The sequence below is a fragment of the Seriola dumerili genome, unplaced genomic scaffold (genome assembly GCF_002260705.1).
Source record: "Seriola dumerili isolate Sdu_G_001 unplaced genomic scaffold, Sdu_1.0 BDQW01000088.1, whole genome shotgun sequence".
Taxonomy (NCBI): domain Eukaryota; kingdom Metazoa; phylum Chordata; class Actinopteri; order Carangiformes; family Carangidae; genus Seriola; species Seriola dumerili.
This window is the reverse complement of record NW_019174343.1, coordinates 7,064,802-7,085,225: the sequence shown is the minus strand read 5'-3', so window position 1 is coordinate 7,085,225 and position 20,424 is coordinate 7,064,802. Positions and strand designations below refer to the sequence as shown.

The 20,424-nt window shown below is 40.1% G+C and overlaps 2 protein-coding genes and 1 non-coding gene across 3 annotated transcripts; 1 reads left to right on the top strand and 2 right to left on the bottom strand.

Moving 5' to 3' along the window:
* Nucleotides 1-1,732: 1,732 nt before the first annotated feature.
* LOC111221898 (ADP-ribosylation factor-like protein 8B) lies at nt 1,733-8,229 on the bottom strand. Its single transcript, XM_022745490.1, has 7 exons — nt 8,028-8,229; nt 6,492-6,572; nt 6,206-6,279; nt 5,821-5,914; nt 5,290-5,357; nt 4,874-4,944; nt 1,733-3,718 (listed from the first exon to the last, which is right to left on the bottom strand). Exons 1-7 carry the CDS (start codon nt 8,148-8,150, stop codon nt 3,669-3,671), a joined length of 561 nt encoding a protein of 186 aa, XP_022601211.1. The 5' UTR covers nt 8,151-8,229; the 3' UTR covers nt 1,733-3,668.
* A 1,735-nt stretch (nt 8,230-9,964) lies between these two features.
* Nucleotides 9,965-10,036, top strand: trnat-cgu. The gene has a single exon. It is a non-coding gene; the product is annotated as a tRNA-Thr (tRNA).
* A 6,802-nt stretch (nt 10,037-16,838) lies between these two features.
* On the bottom strand, nt 16,839-20,185 carry naaa (N-acylethanolamine acid amidase). Its single transcript, XM_022745288.1, has 11 exons — nt 19,945-20,185; nt 19,264-19,428; nt 19,006-19,129; nt 18,713-18,803; nt 18,536-18,621; nt 18,283-18,455; nt 18,143-18,205; nt 17,995-18,061; nt 17,865-17,893; nt 17,472-17,541; nt 16,839-17,349 (listed from the first exon to the last, which is right to left on the bottom strand). Exons 1-11 carry the CDS (start codon nt 20,118-20,120, stop codon nt 17,329-17,331), a joined length of 1,065 nt encoding a protein of 354 aa, XP_022601009.1. The 5' UTR covers nt 20,121-20,185; the 3' UTR covers nt 16,839-17,328.
* Nucleotides 20,186-20,424: the final 239 nt, after the last annotated feature.

Genomic DNA, 20,424 nt, shown 5'->3' with positions numbered 1-20,424 from the left:
TATGCATGTTAAATAAACCCAGATGAATACACCATATAAGACCATATGTCAGTTAGAAAAAAAATTGATTGGACAGACAAACATTTTCATACTGTAAAAAAAAAAAATGTCTTCTGTGATTTACACAGATAACAGTGTGACCTCTGCACAGGCTGTGTGAAAGAAACAAGTTTATGAGGTTGCATAAACCAGGTGCAATGTATTCGCTTGTTACAGTGCTGCTGGACAATTGAGAGAAAGTGAAGTGCAGGCTTCCTTCACTGAATGTTGAGTGAGACTGTCCAGGGCTGCAGAGGCAGAAGCGAACCAGTCTGTACAAGTGACAGCAGCTTCAATCTGAAACAGTTTTTGTGCGTTAGGCAGGGCGGCGTTTTACAGACGGGAAGCTGAACTGGTGCTTTACTGTATTCATTTAGCATAAGCTCAAACGTTATGGATCATTATATGTAGATGTGATTGCGATTGTATTATGATTAGCGGCTCTGTTGAAAGTTGACTTGCATCTACATTATTTAAGACGTCCATCAAGCCTTTCAGGGAGGATTTTTTAAGCTCAGTGCTACAGCAGTTAAATAGAGTGAAAGCTATGAGAGAGTGAATCATGTCTGGAGAAATATTCCCTAATTCAATTTATAGCAGCTGTTGTAATTTTGGCTGATGAATGGTCATTTATGGGACAGAGCGAAGAGTTGGGACCCTTGAGAAATGCAAATAGTGCCTATGTGACAGGTGGTTGGTGCAAAACACGTTGTATTACATGAGTGCATTGGTAATGGAGTGTAACTACATTAATAGTACGTCGCGCTTTTGGGTCATCTCCGTGACCTCTCTACATAAATCCTTGAGGCAGGTTTGTAACCAACACTTAATCCCTTTGCGGTTATTGCAGTTGTAAACCACACACACACTCAAGGACCCACGCGCACATACATATAATTCCCATACGGACACAGACATGCAACATTCTCCGCTGACCCATGGAACTCATCGGGTAACACCTAGATCTGTCCACACGCTCTAACTACCTCCCTGGCATACAATAAATGCCAGCAGCTGTTCATTAAACGCTGGGTTTAAGAAATGAGATTAATTAAGGTGTTCCTGCTTTAATGGCACGGGCTGCCTCTCCGACAGCTCTGCAGGTCCAGCTGTGTGAACACAAGTTTGCTTTATTGCCCCCTAGTTTGCAGCACACTCCCTGCACTTGCTTTAACATTAGCAGAGTGTTTCTTTTTCATTTCTAAGAATAATTTCTCTGCCAAGAAACACTAAGAGGTGTTAATCATCTATTATGGGATCTGTGAGTAACAATATCTGCTTAATGGAAAATACAGAACCTTATCTATCCACAAAGGTGGTCTCTGGCTTTCGGTGACAAAAATTATGAGAATCAAGTGTATTGCGGGTGCATGGAGGTTTCTTTTCATGGGCTCCATTGTAGATGGAGGTGTTGTGAAGTTTCTAGTGAGAACCGCAGTGTAAGAAACATAGTGCAATTCTAAACCCTTTAAAAAAAAAAAAAAAAACTTCTCCACACCTGTACAGACACATGCCCTATAATAACCACCATGTATACACATAAAGAGGAAAGCAGGTTCATGATTCACCCAAAGAGAACTTCAGGTAAAACTGATGTTAAAGCCCTTTTACCACTATCCTTTGAAAGTCCTCTGCCTCCACCTAGTGGTGAAAACTTAAACTGACAACTTACCAAGGAATTTGGATGCAGTGCTTGAGATCCTTAAAAATAAAAACAAATTTATTAGCAATCACAGGGAAAGAATGCATTACATCTACAGGAGCATTTGTTGGAATAAAAATGCTAACTTCTTATTTACAAAGTCTGCAATTGAATGTGATTAAGTTCAGCACATGCACATACAAATTGCAAATAGGCTATATTATTACACAGGTAACAAAGCTTTCCCCAAATTACCCACTCAGTCACCCAATTATACAGCCCCTCACTGCTGCTGTGGTCCCAACAATCGACATTTAGGATAACAACGATCACCAACAGACACAGTACAACATGTGAGATAACAGAGAGTAGGTGATGGATATGTGGAACAAACATTACAGTGAAATGCAGGAGCCAGGTAGGCCTACATATAGTATTGTAGCAGAAGGGATAACACACTCCCATTGGATGGCGCGCACACACACACACACACACGCAGAAAAAGAAAAAAAAAAATTAACAGATCAAGATGCACTGGCCAGGCAAGGGACAAATTAATATACAGTGGTTGAAACTGGGAGAAATCATTGTCTTGTCGCTGAAAGGAAATGACGAGTCAATCAATACGTCGCTTTTAGAGGAGCCGGCTTTGTCTTTGGACTGCTAAGGCTTTCACAAGAAGACATCAGCATTAAGCCAAGGGTGTGGCAAGGCATGGATGACATCAAACATCCAACGCTTTCAACTAATGGACTGTCTTCTCCTCTCTGTCATCTCAGTCCCCGTGACTAACACTGGCTTTCTGCTATCCAACCCGAACAAAATAGGGATTATGAAACAGATACTTCAGCACACCCATACTATGTTCAGACAATTAAAACAAAAAAATAAAAAAAAAATCCCATAACAACCTGAGAACTGCAAGCAAAAGTCAGCCCACATTTCAAGCTACATAAAAGATTTGCAGGCTGCAAATGAAACAGCATTCAAAAGTATACCAAACAAAATGTAACATTTTCATATTCACCTCACATCCCAAGTCATCCATTACTTCATTCCTCATTTTTCATTGTTAGTACAGTGCTGTCTTTTCTCAGACGTCATAATGTGTTTATGTGATTAGAAAACATAAAATGAGATTGTCTAGAGGTGGTGTTAAGTGTAATCAAGGGATTTTAGCTGTGTCTGAACCAAGTGTTTTTTTGTTTTTTTTTATAATAGGTTAGAAGTTGCATTGGGCAATAACTGTCTGATTGGGACACTCACTGAGCCAAAGGCACTTAAAAATCTGCTGACGTATCTTAGGATTTTTGCCTCAGATACAACAACCGCTCACAGTCTCGCCTTCCATTGATCTTGTTATGTGTAAACTTTAATTTAAGTCACTTAATAAAATAGATACTTCCATATGCCGGCAAATAAAAATGCAGGCTACATTGCTAAGAGTTTAACAGGAATTGAAGGCATTAGCGCAAAGCAACCATTGTCATTTGGCAAATAACTGTTAAAAACTACAATCACACGATGTCACGTAAACACGAAATGTTGACAGGCAACAAAACGGATGTTTTGATTGTGGGATTAGAGGAGCTCCATCCTAGTTGGGGAACAGTACACTGCAACATCATTAGATTCCTGTGTCGAAGAAAACAGAAGCCAAAAAAAAAAAAAAAAAACTCCCATGATGTACACAGACATAGAGCATGTCCATAATGACAGGCGATAAGGCATGATGGGTATGGACAATCCACCTTCTAGCACAGTACTGAGACAACTTTTCAAGACTCCAGATAGTTGGGGGTGGCGGTAGTGCTGTACAGGGGCTACACATCTATGGTAGTGTACTGGGTGATGCAGGTGGTGACGGTAGTGAGCAGAGAGAGAGAGAGCTGGATTACTTCACAGAGGCAGTGGAAGGGATGACTGTCAAGGACCCATGACCGTTAGAGGGCTGAGGCCAGAGCTGCGACTGGGGAGGGCTTCACTTTCAGCTTCTCCGGGACTTTGAATGCTGGATGAGCCACTGCAGTGTGATATCTGCAGGGAGGAAATACGTTTGTAAGACATTTTTATGACTTCAGCAAGAAATTATTACTAAACATTTGTACCCATGAGGTTTGATGTAGAACCATTTAAACTCTGATCAGAGGGTGTTTCGCTTCATCCTGCTGGACTCTATTAGCTTTGCTGTTGTCGCGTCATTTCAGGTTCAAGTCCAATGCGAGTAATTGGATCATAAATGTTTTATGGACAGTGTTTATGTTATTGTCATGTTTTCAGTGTTCTCCTCCCTCTTATCTATTTAGTTATTATCCTTTATCTGTTTTACTGTTTTTTAAAATCTATTCTATTGGTTTCATTATTACTTTTCAGTTTTATTTCTCACGTGCGTTAGTCTCATACTGTTTTACTGTATACATTTTCATGCCGTCTTATTATTAGCTTGTCAGTAAGGCATTTTGACTTGTTTGACTGATTGACCGAAATGCTGGAAATGAATGTCCAAGTTGCAACGTGACATTAAACTAAACTGAGGCTTCAAACAGGACTCCAGGTTATTTATTTTATAGACATAAAATAAAATGATTAGCAGTTTCTAGAAACTTCAGTTCTGTATCAGTTGGACTGTAAAGAAAGAAAAGTATCGGGACCCATATGGTGAAAATACTATAAAATAACTTCAGAGTTGCTGTAAGACACAGATTTGTATTTTTATCTAAGTGGCATTTAAAGAGAGAACAAATGGTGAAAATGCTTCTTACATTGAGGCTACATTGATGAGTCACAACAGATTATTAGCTTTATCTTAATTGCAGTGCCCTGAAAAGCACATGTCGAATGCAATATGAATCAGACACTTTATACTTTAAAATGTATCAGCTCAGATTTGAAGAATGCAACAAGTGCAGCCCATGTGACAGTGACAAAACTGACTAGTCTGACTTATCTGACTGATAAGTCGACTTTGACATGTACCACAAATTGACTGCAGCAATTAACCAGCAATTATGATCAATCTGCCAGAGTGAAACTCTCTAAGTCTGAGGTGAAGCTAAGCCCCGAACCAGGCTAGCCAAGGGAAATGAGTTTTTATGCTAACTGAAGTTAGATTTAATTAAACCTCATTAATTAAACAGAATTTCCTGTCTTGACTGGTAATCTTGCTTGATGAACTAGCCCTCAGATGTTTACCTATGTTGTCTTTCTCTTTGCAGGAGACAGAGTAGCAGCAGATCTCTCGGTCCTGAATGGCAGATAGGTTCCTGCAAACGGAAAAGATTAAAATCACATCTTCAAATGTCAAGAAATAAAATGCTTATTTTTCAAAGCATAAAATCCTTGATTGATGTATGATATAACACAAGTATGTGGATACCCCTATCCACCTTATTTTGGCCATATTATGTAAGTTTAATTCATTGGAAATGCATAAAATCATAATTTGTAGATTTATCATCTACTAATTTTGTGTGTAAGTCTGATAAACAAACCAGTGACAGAAAAGACCACATGATGTTTCGCATGTTAGCTTTTGGTTACATCACAAATCCTTTTCCTGATGTTATTGCTGGATTATCAGCAGAAATACAATATTCAGAGTGCCTCACATTTTTTCAATGAGCTGCTTCTCGTCAAGTGCGCTGGGCAAGTCTCGTTTGTTGCCCAATACTAGAACCTGAAAAATGAGAAAAAGAGAGGAAGAGCTGATCAATGTCCAGCACAGCAATATATCGGTGTTATAGCACAGTTTGATCAGCCAATCTAAAGGACATCTATCAACCACATGTCCTTCACGACCCTTCACAGAATCCTTACTGTTAGGACAAAATAAACAGCCTGTGTGTGGTGTCAAGTCACAGCAGCTGGAGCCCTATCGATTCAGCACGTCATACCCTGTCAAGTCAATTATGCTGTCAGCTTCGATATTGAAAACTAATTTAAAAATCTTGGCTTGGGTTCAAATGACTGTCGAGTGTAAGGCCATCAACGCTGAGTCACTGCAAGCCATTAGCTGCAGCGATTACTCATTATGACTTTAATCACTGGCTGTGATAAGATAACAGAAATCACAGTGATAAACCAAGGTGCGTCTGAAAAATCATGAGCTTTTTGTTCAAAAATTATAAGCGGTCTCTTACAGGAATTCCCTGTAGTTGTGGTTTGTCTAAAAGGTTGTGCAGTTCATTTCTGGAAGCTTCTATCTTCTCTCGATCTGCTGCATCCACCATGTAACTGCAAAGGAAAACAAAAATACTACTTTAAATTTGGTAGCACTCGTTTCCCTACGCCAAAATAAAACACCTTCCTCAAACACTTTATTCAAATATTTAAAGTGAAACATAACATCTACAAAAGAGAACTATGTAATGACACTATTACATGAGACATAATAAATGATAATACCTGAACCAAACCAAACATTAACATGATGAATAACATTTTATTATGCATTTATATATAATTTTTTTCAGGTTTCCAGCCACAAAGGCCATGCGCTGTACTCTAGAGCGTCCACAAACTTACACAATTGCATTGACTCCTCTACAGTAGCGCTCCCACATGCTTCTGAAGCGGGGCTGTCCACCTATGTCCCAAATCTAAAGCACAAAAGCACAAAATCAACAATACAGTCATAAGCGAAGCGAAAAAAAAAAAAAGAGGGCCTGGGTAACATTTTGTTCCAATCATTGCACCATTAATGCTCTCCAGTGCAGAGTACACAACTCTACACGGGCACTGGTCCAGTATAAAATTGATTTTGAGTGAAGGGTGAAAGCATCCAGCTGGACACTTTAGCTGGTTAGCCTACCTTTATTGTCACATTTCCTTTAGTGACCTTCCGCATGTTGAAACCGACTGTGGGAATCATGTCTTCACTGAACTGGCCCGACTGTATGAGACAAACGCAAGGACAAATGGTGGCATGTTGGTGAATACTTAATGTTAAATTGTGAAAAGACACACCAAGTGAGGTAATTCACATTGAAAGTGACTAACTGACTGATAGTCTATTGTCAAGAGTTTCAAATAAAATTCTGCTGACATATATTTAGTTTCAACAGATTCAGAAGTCACATGAAAAGCCTGGAGGTTGCGAATCATTTCTGTGCACGCGGTCATAATAAATTTAAGGAAATGATTTGATTACAGGGGTAATATTAGCTGCTTGAGGACTGTAGCTGAATCTTAACACTTGCCCTTTTACTCCATGCATCATGTTGAAATGATACCATCTATGCATCAGCATAAATTAGCTTTCAATCAAGCTCTTTACAGCCGGCCTGGGCTGGAACCAAACATCACAGAAGCTCAAAGTGCCATAAAAATAAAAACAGACATTTATCCTTAAAATGTGATACTCAACTGTAAAGCCAATCTATACTGCATATATAAGCACTACCTAGTCTTAGTAATAAATAACATGATGATTTTTTAATTCAAATATGCTATATAACTTTAACAGGCTCAGTTGCGTGGCTTATATACGGCCTGGGCCTAGTCGAGCAGCCTGTGTGAAGGAGAAGGAAGCTTTGTTCAAACCTAATTGCAGATCACCTGACATGACCACAACAGAGCCTGGAATAAGTGTGTATTATTGTGATGAATCCAGGAAGGGGGAAGTCTACAGTACTGTGGCTTGCAACTTCACTTCTTCTGAAGAGTACAGTGTGGCCTATCACCTAGAAACACAGACATAAACAAAACTGGGCTAAATAGTATAACCCTTACCACGCCAAAGCGCTGGCAGGCTAAGCAAGCGAGACATCACAACAAACAGCTCCAATAAAGAAGTATCAGAAAATATATAATGTGTAAATATTAAACAGGGGCTGAAGCCAATGCTGAACTCAGCTATACTGGCTTGCATACAATGGGATATTCCACGAAAGCTTTTTTTTCCTTTAAAGTCTATACTGATGATATATACAGGTGGCAGCCTGTAGCCATGATGGCTCCAGGCCTCGTAAGCTCCTTCACACCCAGTTGGATGACGTAGACAAGACAGGCTGTTTACAAAATGTAGTTGTGGTCCGTGTTGTTAACATATCGCTGATGTTGACACACCAGCAGCGATTACACTGACGAGTCCGTTCACATGACCGCTTTCATAAGTAAGCGCACAGTCATACCAACTACTTCGTCATTTAGCTAGCCAAACAACGGCTGAGCGAAATCGTTAGCAATGTAGTACTGCAGCAACATGTGCCATTTGTAAGGCCCCAAAACTGTCATGTCACTAAATTTATAGAACAACCTATAAATGTGTAACATATCCAAAGAAAGCTTCGTCCACCACCTCTTCCAGGTTGTAGCCTGGGCCCACACTGAGTTGCTGGCAACTTACCGCAATCACGTTGACGAATGTGGTTTTCCCGGAGTACTGAAGTCCCACTAATGTAAGCTCCATCTCCTCTTTCCAGAAGAGGGACCTGAACCAGTCCAAAAGCCTGTTTATGAGGGCCAGCATCTTGGATGACACAGCAGTCGCAGTCGCTGCGGCCGTCTGGATGTGAACTTGCTAACAGTCTACACAGGAAGTAGCTAGCTGCTTTGTCATATCATGTGATCTACTGACAAGTGTTGCTGCTGGTTCTGCCTGTTAGGAGTGCATGAACCTCACGGGAGCGCGCACAGCGACTGCGGAACCTGACTGACAAGATCACAAAGTGTTCATTATGCATCCATGGTTTAGATTAAGAACAAAGGAAATTCAACATCATTACACTGGTCCATAACGCTTTTCAGCTTTTGCACTATTATACTCTATATGATTTTTATGCATTCCCACATCCCAAGTTCCAAAGCAGTCAAGATCAATTCTTTTTTACAATAAATTTCAAATCAATCAAATTGTTACAATAGTAGCCTAATTAGGCCATAAAAGCTGTTTGTGGTTTTAACGGCATTAAAGGCAGAGAGGCACATGTGCCAATAGGATCATTACAATACATCTTTCAATAAGCCTAAGTAGTGTTATCTGTCTGTCATTCACTGGCTTATAATTTTTACCCAGTGACCATCACATTCACAAATTTTATCTGCCATAAGCTCCAAAAGCTTTTGTTATTTTTCATTGCATTAATGATTATTTGTAGTTAAAAAATATTTGATTTGCAAGCCTTAATAACTTTTTCAACTTCATTGTGTAATTATTATCTTTGATTATGAGAAACATAGCTACATCTGCAAGCTAACAATTTTGTTCAGCTTGGATTCACATACTATATATATCTGGTCCTTTACAATAAGATAAACTGAACAACATTAAAACACACAGATACAACTAAGTTAAAGGCCAAAAATTATGAATACATTCAGGGTTAGGGTAAGGTAATAAGGAATTCATTATGTCAATGACAAAAATGGCAGAAATAGAAACGTGTGTGTGTGTTTATGTCCCACAATTTAAAGATCCTTTCATGTCTTTGATGTATCAACACTGTAGAAATGTAACAGGCTGTAGTTGGTGAAGACAGCCAGAGAAGTGAAATAGGAGAATTATTTGGACTAGAAAGGACTTGTCATCACATAAGAAGAAACAATGACTTGCAAGATTTTCAGTAAGCCAAAACCACTTGACAGTTAAGGATAACTGGTATGAGGTGTAATGAAGAATGTACTTCAACTCAAATTTATCTCAAGTAGAAGTAGAAGTACTTGTGTAAAAATGTAGTCAGATGAAAGTACAAAATAAGTCCGTTAAAATGTCCTCTGAGTAAACATTACTGTGTTAAATTTTTAACAGGAGGAAGGGGAGGGGTTAACAATGCTGCATGGTGATAATGATGATTATATGATAAAGCTATTAAAGGAAAGAACATCTTTAGGCTACCAGGCATATATACAGGTGTATGCATGGTATTCCAATGCTGTTCCAGGTGAGAACTGCACTGAAAGCAACCAATAATTTCCAGTCAGGCATTTTGCAGCCTGTGCATTCAATGGATAATAAAATATACATTGAGGTGGCAGTTTATCTAGCTAAAACTAATGCAGTCTTATACAACAGCCTGACAATAAATCTTCCCTTATAATATTGATTTTTTAATTAAAATTATTGAAGTTGTTGACTCAACTGTATGATCATTTTGGAGGCTGTAGTGTGTGGTGCTGTTGAGCTGTATTGTATTGTAATATACGGTGAGTCACAACAGTCAGTCAACTGTTGCACTCACCTGACGTTACGTCAAATTCTTCCACACACTGCTCTAAATCCACCTTTTTCCTCTGCTCATTCATCCACAGTGCAAATTATGATGGCCGTACACACCAAGCTATGGAGGCGTGGTGGCCAAGTGGTAAGGCGTTGGTCTCGTAAACCAGAGATCATGGGTTCAATCCCCATCCATGCCTTTAAAATATACCTTAGGTGTTAAAGATCTTGCTAGATCGTTTCACAGGGTTAAAGACTGTTGCCTTTAGGAACTTCTAAATCGCTTGGATCAAAGCATCTGCCAAATGAGTACATGTAATGTGATTATTTCTCTGGACATGGACACCATGATGAGCATGATATAATAAAAAATATGCAAATTAATATAAAAATGGAGCTTTTGCTTTTTTTTCCTCATTTGTACCAAGTAAACAATTTAACAATTTACATTCTGGCTGCATTCTTTCTGTGTGTGCCCACTGTCTTGACTTAATACATCGGAAAATTCATTTCTCCACGTAGGTATACATCACTTTTGCTCATGTCACACAGCTGTTCTGATTAAAAGTCTTGGTGCTCGTAAACACCAGAACATATTAAATCACATCCCATGTAAACAGTCGAAAACTTCAATCAGAATGAAAAAAAAATTCAAATGTCCAGCAGCTCAATAGTAATAGTAATAAACAATAATAGTTCTGGTGCACAATAGTACAAGTCATGAGCCACTGCCTTTGGCTGAGGTGTTATACAGCCTGATGGCAGTGGGGACAAAGCATCTCCTGAACCTCTCTGTTCTGCAGCGCAGCGAGACGAGACGTTGGCGGCGGCTGCTTCTCTGACCTGCCAGAATGTTGTGGAGAGGGTGGTTGGTATTGTCCAAGATGGCCTCATCTTACATTGCATGCCGCTCTCCACAACAGTCCTGAGTGAGTTGACAATGTCTACCACGTATCACAACCAGTGTAACTGTTATAATTTAAGACGCTTGGACCCAAATGCAGACAGAAAGACTGGCAGGTAGTGTTCGAAGATTAATTTGACAAAAATATCAGGCAGGGACATGAAAACCATAAAAAAAATCCAAAGTCATGTAATCCAAACTAGGGAACGCAATGGGAGCTCGAGGGGAAACAGGAAAAACACAGCAGGAACAGGGCAGATCGTGACAATGACATCCACACCACACAGAAGCAGCAAGTTCACATCACAGTTTGTTCATAGTAGCTCATGAGTGTTTCAACATATAACACATGTACATACATATCAAGCGTTAAAATGAAGAAAAGGGGCCAAAAAAACTAACTGCCAAAAATTGCGTAAAAGTAATCCATTTAACAGGAAGAGGCTGAAACTGACACATGTGTAATCAGCCAATTAGACCTGAAAATGCTGAGTCATTGTTAGGTAAAAGTAATTATAAGGTAAGCAGCCACTACAAAGATATATTTTTTTGTTCCAAAGGCCTTCATTCTTCTGGACCTTGGAACACACACAGGTTCAACCTTTGAACCTTTGAACTGCTCTGGAGTTGTCTCATGAGCAGAGTGCAGAATGCCCCATCTACAGCACCTTCTCCAACTCCCTCAGCAACTACAAACACGACATCCATTTTCGACTCTGGGTCAAAATTTGCCCTGCTAAAAGTTCTGACAGCTCCAGTCATACTCTTTCCCAGCACTGATCTGGTTTGCTCTAATGGGAATCTGTTTGATCTTCAGTTGGAGACACCAAAGAGGAATGCCAACATCCACATCTCTGGAAAAATAAAGAAAGAAAAGGTAAAGTCTTACAAGTCACATCTTACAAGGGAATAATGTAATAAGCAAAATTTGGTGGTAAACCAAAAAAATTTAAAAAACCAAATAAATTGTATATTTATTTACAGAGTTTCAGCAACAATTACACACAGATGTATTCGTATTGTATAATTATCACACAACAATCCATTATTCTATGTGGCATATGTAACTGTACAGCCTATGAAAATATAAAAACATACTGCATTTCATTATGACTGCCTTGAATAATTGCTGGCTACAAAAATGTCATATAAAGTCTGCGACTGCATACATACTCAACATGGCAACATCCAGAAAAGAGCGAGACTGAGGAAGAAGGCAATTCACTGCTAGTATGAGATCAAGATTGCTCCTGGAGAACCTGGTCTCCATCTCTACAATGACTGTCCAAAAACCTGAGAAAAGCTCTCTTCAGAGACTGACTAGGAGTCACAAAGTCTTGAGTGTGGCCTACAGTGGTCAGAACAACACTACCTGCAAGCTGTAAGCTCATTCTCCTCTTTCTTATATCTGTTGGAGCAGGGTCATCTTAAACTGGTTAATGACCCATCATCTCTCATCTTCATCAGAGCCTGAAAGGTCAGAAGCACCAAACACTTTTAGGAGGAAGCATCATCAACACACCTGATGCCTCATGCAGCTGCTGCACTGTCCTCCAAAACGACTGAAAGGATACTGACAATTGTATCCTGATTCTAAGGCACTTGGCCACATCATGGTGACTTGTCCACCTACTCTCCAGCAGGCGTTTGAGGGAGGGGACATCATAGCTTTGTGAAGCATAGTGACAGTGAAAAAAGGAGTGCAGTGATCCCGATATATCTAAAACAAATTTTGCACATGGCTCTCCTTGCATTGCATGGACCACTGCCATGTGCAGCTGGTGGCCATAGCAGTGGATACGTGGTATATCCTTGCCTACCTTCTTTTGCAACATGGCTGATCCCACTCATGACAGCAGCTCCATATAGCATTGACTGATGATTTCATCTGCACTGTAGCCTAGAGTAAGAAAGATGCTGAAAAATTACGTTGGGCATAAATTCTGCATCTAACTGACTAATATCAAGCAGACCAATCAGTGTTCCTCTGAAATATCCTTACAGACAAATATTTTCCACATTGCTTCCCTAGTTCCATCATTTTTTTTGAAGGCAAATAATACTACATTAGCCAAGCTCATCACTTATGGACATGTAGCGGTTATTTACCAATAAAAATTCTTTGTACTTTAAATCACATGAACTGCAGTTGGTTGTTTTGGCAAGAGTGTGCCACATTAGTTGTTTTCTAGCTAATGTTATTAGCATAAAACAAGTAGCCTGGTGGTGACCAACAGTTAACCTAGCAAAGGCGAAACAAATGTCCATGGTGAGGTTTTTCAAAAAGCCAAAATTGGAGGAGCACACAGAGCAGGTGCTTGATGCCACTACCATTGTTACAGGTGAGGGGGGCACTGATTGGCCGACACTGATGGCGGCTGCCCAGGGAAGGATGCGGTAAGGTTTTTGTTGTTGTATTGCAAATACAAAAGTGTTACAATATATCATAAGCATGTGGTGACCATTGATGGCCTGTACTGTACACTATGTCTGCTACACATGTAAAAAGTAAAAAGTTTTAAGCTTATTCCTGGCACACGCACACTGCATGCTCTGCAACCCTGAATGACAGAGAAGGTTGATAAATAGACAAACAGGGGTGGTAAACGCTGTATGGATTTTTTTCATGGCCCACTACCTGATGGCCAGTACGACTATGACAGACAGGTCTGTTGTCAATGTGTTTGTGAGCAAGAGGGAGCGGGGCAAGGAGGGGCTGAGTAAATCTATGCACTGCGCACAGCTCTACAATGACATAAGACTTTAACCATATGAAATAGTAAAAAAAAGAGCAATGTGTATCTATGTATGGGAAACACTGCACTACCAGTCCCAACCTTTATGTTCTGGATTCATCATTGCAGCATACATATAAATTGGTTCTGTTGCAATGCAAATGTGGCCTCAACACAGTTATTATAATAAAGAAAAGTAAAATCAGTTCTTGATTTCATAAGTTATCAGCTTTATGTAGCCTACAGCTTAATAATTTTGGCAGGTAATAAAGGATATCATTTTACTTCCAATTGTTACTGGCACATCAGGTTTGTGCGCTCTGCACTCTTGTGGCCTAAAATTTGCAAAACACCCAGTACTCAACATGCTCAGAATACTTAATACATTCAGAGGTACAGACCATTTATATACAGAAGAAATATACTCGTTTAGGAGCACCAGTGCTACCAGTGGAAAAGTTTAGTCTGGAGCCCTCACTAAATTAAATTACTAAATGTTAAATTAATTGAATTACTGAATGCAGTAAATTTTAGACATGGTAAGGAGGAAGTGGAGAGGGAAACTCATGCATTATTACCCTGCCTTACCGGCTTGGGTTTCAGTGTCAATCATGCCAAGAGCATGCTGTTACCCACTCAGAATATAGAATATTTGGGTCTCAAGATAAATTCAGTTTTGTTTTGAGATTTTCTGCTTTTCTGTCGGATGCAGACATTTCATCACCACCTCACTGTTTCCGAGGGGGAATCTGGTCTCGCTGAGGGCTTGTCTGTGTCTGACAGGGCTGATGGCTTCGGTGATTTTCATCGTTCCTCGGGGATTGCTGAGGATGCGGGATTTTTTTCACCCCCTACCCTTTGCCCAGGAGAGTGATAGGTGGCTCAATACACTTTGTCCCGTTTGGGCCTTGTGGGCCTATTCGGACAGAACTGAGGGGTTTATGAGCAGTAACCAGCTCTTCGTGTTGTGTGCACATTGTCACAGAGGGAAGACTCTATCTTGCTAGCGACTGAGTAATGATGCAATAAATGTGACAGTGCTTTCATCGGCGCACTCCGGCCTGAGTGTTGGTTCATCTTAATTTGTATGCTAGATCTTCTGGATCGAGGTATTTTGGGCTTCGGAGCATGCAATCTAATGGGCCATGTCAACCATAGTGAGATACCGAGGTTTGAAAGAGAATTTTTGGTTAAGAGTGTAACCCCGGTTTTCTGAAAACTGAGTGAGGTATCTCATTGCACTGCTTGCATGTAGAATAAATACACTTGAGAATGCTGTGTGGGGGCTGCAGGTGGTTATAAAGGGGGACGGGCTGTATCATGCAGCTCAGATGATTGGTCTGTCCCCTGACATACCTGGTGGTAGTGGAGCTTCCGTGATTGGTCACGCCAGAGGGCGCATCCCACAGTGAGATACTGAGCAAGATTTGAAAGAGAACCGGGGTTACCCTGGTAACCAAACGTTCACGTACATTAACATTTGGTTGGCTTTTTCCTCTGATAACTCAAGATCCAGATGTCCGATTACTAATATCCTTCATCTGGTTAAAAATACGAAAAATTACCAAATACATTTTGTTGACTTCTGACACACACAAACACAACACTGACAATGTGCAAAGGGGGTATGACGTCATTGACCGTTGACCAAATGAAACTGACTATTGCCATGATTAAGATCACGGATTCATCTCGTTTGAAAATTATTGGAAAAATTTGTCGTAATGTAAGAACACAACTCTTCACATCTGTGTGAGAGAGAGAGAGAGAGAGAGAGAGAGAAAGAGAGAGAGAGAGAACCAGTGTAGAGACATGGAACACCCTGAGAACATTGTATCTGAGCTTCTACTTGAGGAAAATATCCCAAAACTTGGAGAGGACTCTGAGGACAATCAGAGCCCAGAAGAAAAAACTGGATCTGGCCCTTCAGCTCCCAGTGAAGCACTATATGAGGACCAGCTCCATCTGTTTGTCACTGTGCTGACAGTCAAACTCTTGACAAAATGTCTTGCCATCCAGAGGCTGAGCCAGGAGTAGTGGGTGAGACACACTAAACACCTGCTGTAGAAGGCATTAATCCAAACATGAAATACATAAAGAGTCTGCAAAGCTGTCATGAAGGACCTGGAGATAGTAACTGTTCTCCAGGACAGAGTCATCGATGCTGCCATCATACAGTCTCTGCACTCACCTTGAAGAGCTTCTGACTCACCTGGCACAGAAAAATCCCTCCCGCCGACTCTGGAAAGACGTCGTCCAGGTCGTGGCTTTCATGGGGGGGGCCTCCTCCTCTTTCTTGTTCTGATCCTCTTCATCCCTTAAAGCCTGTTCCCTCTCTCTTCTCTTATTATTTAACTTATTCTAAATCCTTCATTTATATCCTGTTACTTTTTGACCCTCTTTAAGTCTACGCAAAGAAACACACTTTTAATTATAACTGTTGCTGTCTTTACACAAATTAGAAAATATAGAACAAGTCTAGTAATTTTTAGATATTTTAATATGGAAAAGTTACATATTATAACTTTAAGCACAAGAAGAAGAAACACAAACCTGCAGGGACCCATACACTGGGGCCCTCCCCACCTCTTTTCAGTGGTTTGATGAGAGCTATCGCTCCATGGAAGAGAACGAAATGGTCATCAAGTTCAAAACAGCCTGGAAAGAGGAACCTCTGTTCACAGTGGGAGCAAATCATGTGCTTGTGTTGGTTTGGAGTTTAGCTATTTTAGAGGCAATTTTTTCATGAGTTTGGTTTGTCTGTAATCTCTGTAAGCAATGCATTAAACATGCTACAGAGGTGCCTGATCCTGAAACATTTGCAGTGTTAGTTCATGGAGCCATTTTCAGTGTTGCTGCTAATTGCTTTGTTGTGTCCAGCTGAATTATTTATCTTGGTGTCAATCTTGTGTGTCAGTCAGAGGTCCAACCCTCATCAGTAGGCAAGATATTTTAAAAGTGATGGGCAAAAGTCTGTTTTAGCATTGTTTTTAAAGTCAAATGAATGGATAAATTAAAGATGTTTGCTTGGCTAGGTAGCATCATGTGACTCCCAGAGGTGTGATCTCAAGTGTAAACTTTAAAATAAGTCCCCTCTCAGTTGTATTTTGAGACAAAAGGCAAGTTTTAGTTAGCAAAGAAAAAATATTTAATTTGAACATGTTAATTTCTGTAAAACTGCATGAAGACATTATTCCTTTCTCAACTTCTACTTGATGTAAAAAATATTATGAGTATTAAAATACACTGCATTAGCACACCACATTCAAAATAAGAAAAGAAAAAATAAGAAAGAAAAAAAACTTTGTATCAATTGCTCATTAATTGCATTTAACAAGAAAATGCATGGCACAAATACACAAACGGAGCTCCTTCCCTCCTTCCCTCCTTGTCATCGTCACCTTCCCTATTTTGTGCCCAACCTGCTTTTGTCACATTCCTGGAGGTGAGATTCGGTTACTTGTATTTAAAAACTGACGGATGTATAAATCACAGGGATAAATTAACCCCACTCTGCCCTGAGGATATTTCAACTTGTGCTGAATTCCAGTGTGTTTTTCATACACCAGAAATGCTCCTCACTTCACTCCAGAAGATCACAATAATTTCAGTATTGAAAAGCTTGATATGTAATTTGCACGTACAGAAGGTGACAAAAATTATCGCAGCGATTTTTTTTTCTTTGATTAGAGGCAGAAAAGCAGTCACCCCTAAAAATGCATTTATGGAATTCCTCTCTAATCTCAATTATATCATCTCCACATGATTATGACTCTGCATGTAACCATGTTGTGAAGTTCAGATGCACAAGGATAATGCAGCAAAAATCAGTGCGTTGTTGACTGCAGTCAGTTCAGTCAGTATCAGGGCAGCCCTTGAGAGAGAATAGAAAGTGTGAGTGAGAGAGTCATCACTTCATTGCTTATTATTCTATGACAAAGTGATTGAAGGAGTACAAACAAACAAATATATACATTTTAGACGTAATATAATTACCTGTGGCCTGACAAGTGTGTTGTACTGCTCAGGAGCTGCCGCACTCATTGTTGTTGTGTAAACAGTAATTCTGGGAGAGTATCAAGACAGTAGTATTCGATCAAATATGATGCAACAGAAGGAACCTTATTAAAACAAGCCAGTGTTTCTTAAAAAGAGCTGTCTGGCACGCACTCAAAATTTTAAACACCCAGCTATTGCTGTTCTATATGCTACTTGCTATGTGCTTAAGTAAAGTGTCAAACAAGGGCCTATTGACATTATTGCTGAGGAGTAAGCAAAGGGAACTGAAGCTGGTATGCACACAACTTCCCCATTTCAGCAACAAGAACAGTCACATGAATCCTTAAATAAAAACATTTGAGTATAATCAACAGATAACATCTTTCTTACCCATTACACACCGGATACAGCGACAAAACCTGGAGGACAACACCCTGTTACAAATCCATACATTGTCTCTGACTTTCACAATGTGCATTATAGATTTTCCAATATCGCGTGTACTTTGGTTCATACTTGCCTGATAAAGTGTATCCATGTTTATGTGATCTTGGCCAGTAGCATTTAGTGCTTTGTTGGCTGCGTCTCTAAGAAATGAAACGCATAACAAGAGTGTAATAACAGTACCAACAATACTGTGGATGCATTCATCCTACGAGATGACTCACCTTCGCTGATCCCTGGCTGGAGGAGGAAGCCAGTGGTCATAGTTCGTCTCCACTCTGTACCATCTAAAAGAGGAACACAATTTTATATTTGGATTCAGTTGCATAATCAGACTCAAACTCAGATCCTTTATTTTGCCTACCCCCCATTCACAGGATCCAGTGGCCAGATATCAGCAGGGCCTGCTCGGTCTCTGGTGATGACGACCCCTTCCCCTGCTCGCACCCCGCCCACAATGTAATACACCCCAGTGATGATGGGGATTTTAGACAGACGCATCACTGCCTCTTGAAAGTCCTGCGCTTCCTCCAGAGTCTGCATAGATTACACACAGTAAGTTTCATTTCCTCATACAGTAAAGTCCCTCATTATACTCATTTCCATAATATGCCCACCTCCCTGACCAGCCAGCTGACTGGGGATCTCTTAAGGAGGAAAGCGGACACCACATTCTTCCACCAGTTCCACAGGTGTTCACTTCCTGATGATCACAAACAAAAGAGAACCAATAAAATCAGACTAATGCAGCCTATCTGGACAAACATGACAGCTGAGAGGAAGCACGGTCTTACCTCTCTGGTCACCAGAGACAGTAAACTTGTTAGGACTCTGTCCTGTCCACAGTCCTACATAGCCAGCAAAAGAGGTTCCACGGTAGGCCACCTGAATGGCAGTTTCAACAAATTAAAAAAAGAAAAGAAAGGAAAATCATATTGTATTGTGGAACTTCCATTGTGCACCTGCCAAAGTTTACAGACTGATGTTTGTTTCTGCATAAATTATTCTTAGCTGTTTTCTATGTATAGTTCGAGGAGGTGCAACTGCCTGCTATTCAATTTTGTAATGTTTGGAGTACATACTGTACCTCTCCATTCTTGAGGAAAACTATGTTCACAGTCAGATTCCTCAGAACAGGATGCGGATAATCAAGGTTCCTGCCGTGGTACACGCTCCCGTTTTTGTCCTGAGCTATGATGCTAGTGCAAAATCTAGGAATGCATAGAGTTTGATTGCATGCATGAGTGGACTTTCACATTAATTCTGCGATATAGAAACTGTGGGCCTCTGCATAGTACTTGTGTTTCAACTACGAAGTTGTAAGTAGATTTAAAATCATACGTACGCAGATATTTCATAGGCAAAGTTAAGCATGATGACATCTGAAATGCTTCCTCCCAGGTTTGAAGCCATGCCACGGATCTCCCCTGCATAAGGCTGAGGAATGTACTTTTCCAAGGCCGCAACAATTGGTGCAATTGCATGATGAACCCATTTTGGAACTGTAGTGCTGACAAAAACAAACAAACAAAAACAATAAATAAAAACATGTCTGTGAACAATCACTGTCAGCAAATATTGGAAGATTAACACAGTAACAAAGTCCAGAAGTCCATTAGTCCAGAAGTTTATTTAACTACTCGTTAAAGGCTGGCATAAGTTAATATTATGTTAGCTTGTTGGCTCTCTATTAGAATTATATTTTTCAGCTACATGAACATAGTTCAACCTCTTCTTGTTTACCACAGATGAAAATGTATTAGACAGTAAAACCATGTCATCTTTGGTCTGTTAGTTACCCAAGAATTTTCATAATTCTATCCTGACAACCTTATTTTATGAATCACCAGTATACTACTTCAATACATTAGCTGTGCACTACTCATAACTAATTGCTAACCTCTGCACATCTGGTAAACAGCATTTCAGGGTAATAGAGCACTTTAAAGAAAGATAAACTCACTATCATTACTTCAACGGTATAATTAACTACATGGTAGTCAAACAGAGCTTCTGGAAAACTTACTCAATGACCTCTGCGCCGGCTTTCTTCAGGTAGTCTACGTCGAAGACTTTCAGCAGAGGCGCCCATCGCACTTCTGGATCTTCATCCAAGCTGATATTCACTGTAGGTGGAGCGAACTCTGCTTGGCACAGCACTACCAGCACGAGACCGAGCAGCACCACCGCACCCCGCACCATCTTGACCGGCCAAGTCCGAGAGATCCAGAGCCTGGCGCTGGTGACAGCGGAGTTCCTCTGCTGGTATGGAGCTGTAAACAAAGCACAAAACTGAGACTTCCGTTCCGAGATTTTCATAATAAAATCCGGTCGATACGCTGATCACTTCACACAAACTCGTAGCTTCGTAAACCAATTGGTTTTAACTTTTAAAAGTTTTTTTTATCTTACCAATATGCACCTTTACTCTCAGTTCATTCTGCATACGAATTAAGTTCCACAAGTGAGGCACTAAAAGTACAATGGTGAGTTGATAATACCAATA

Excerpts from the sequence above, each read along its gene's own strand:
- LOC111221898 (XM_022745490.1), bottom strand. The coding sequence starts at position 8,150 with ATGCTGGCCCTCATAAACAGGCTTTTGGACTGGTTCAGGTCCCTCTTC. Across the intron at positions 6,573-8,027 it reads CATTCGTCAACGTGATTGCG|TCGGGCCAGTTCAGTGAAGA; the intron begins GTAAGTTGCCAG and ends TGTCTCATACAG. Across the intron at positions 4,945-5,289 it reads AAGCAGCTCATTGAAAAAAT|GAACCTATCTGCCATTCAGG; the intron begins GTGAGGCACTCT and ends TTCCGTTTGCAG.
- naaa (XM_022745288.1), bottom strand. The coding sequence starts at position 20,120 with ATGGTGCGGGGTGCGGTGGTGCTGCTCGGTCTCGTGCTGGTAGTGCTG. Across the intron at positions 18,804-19,005 it reads TTTTCCTCAAGAATGGAGAG|GTGGCCTACCGTGGAACCTC; the intron begins GTACAGTATGTA and ends ACTGCCATTCAG. Across the intron at positions 18,062-18,142 it reads CCAGCCAGGGATCAGCGAAG|AGACGCAGCCAACAAAGCAC; the intron begins GTGAGTCATCTC and ends TTCATTTCTTAG.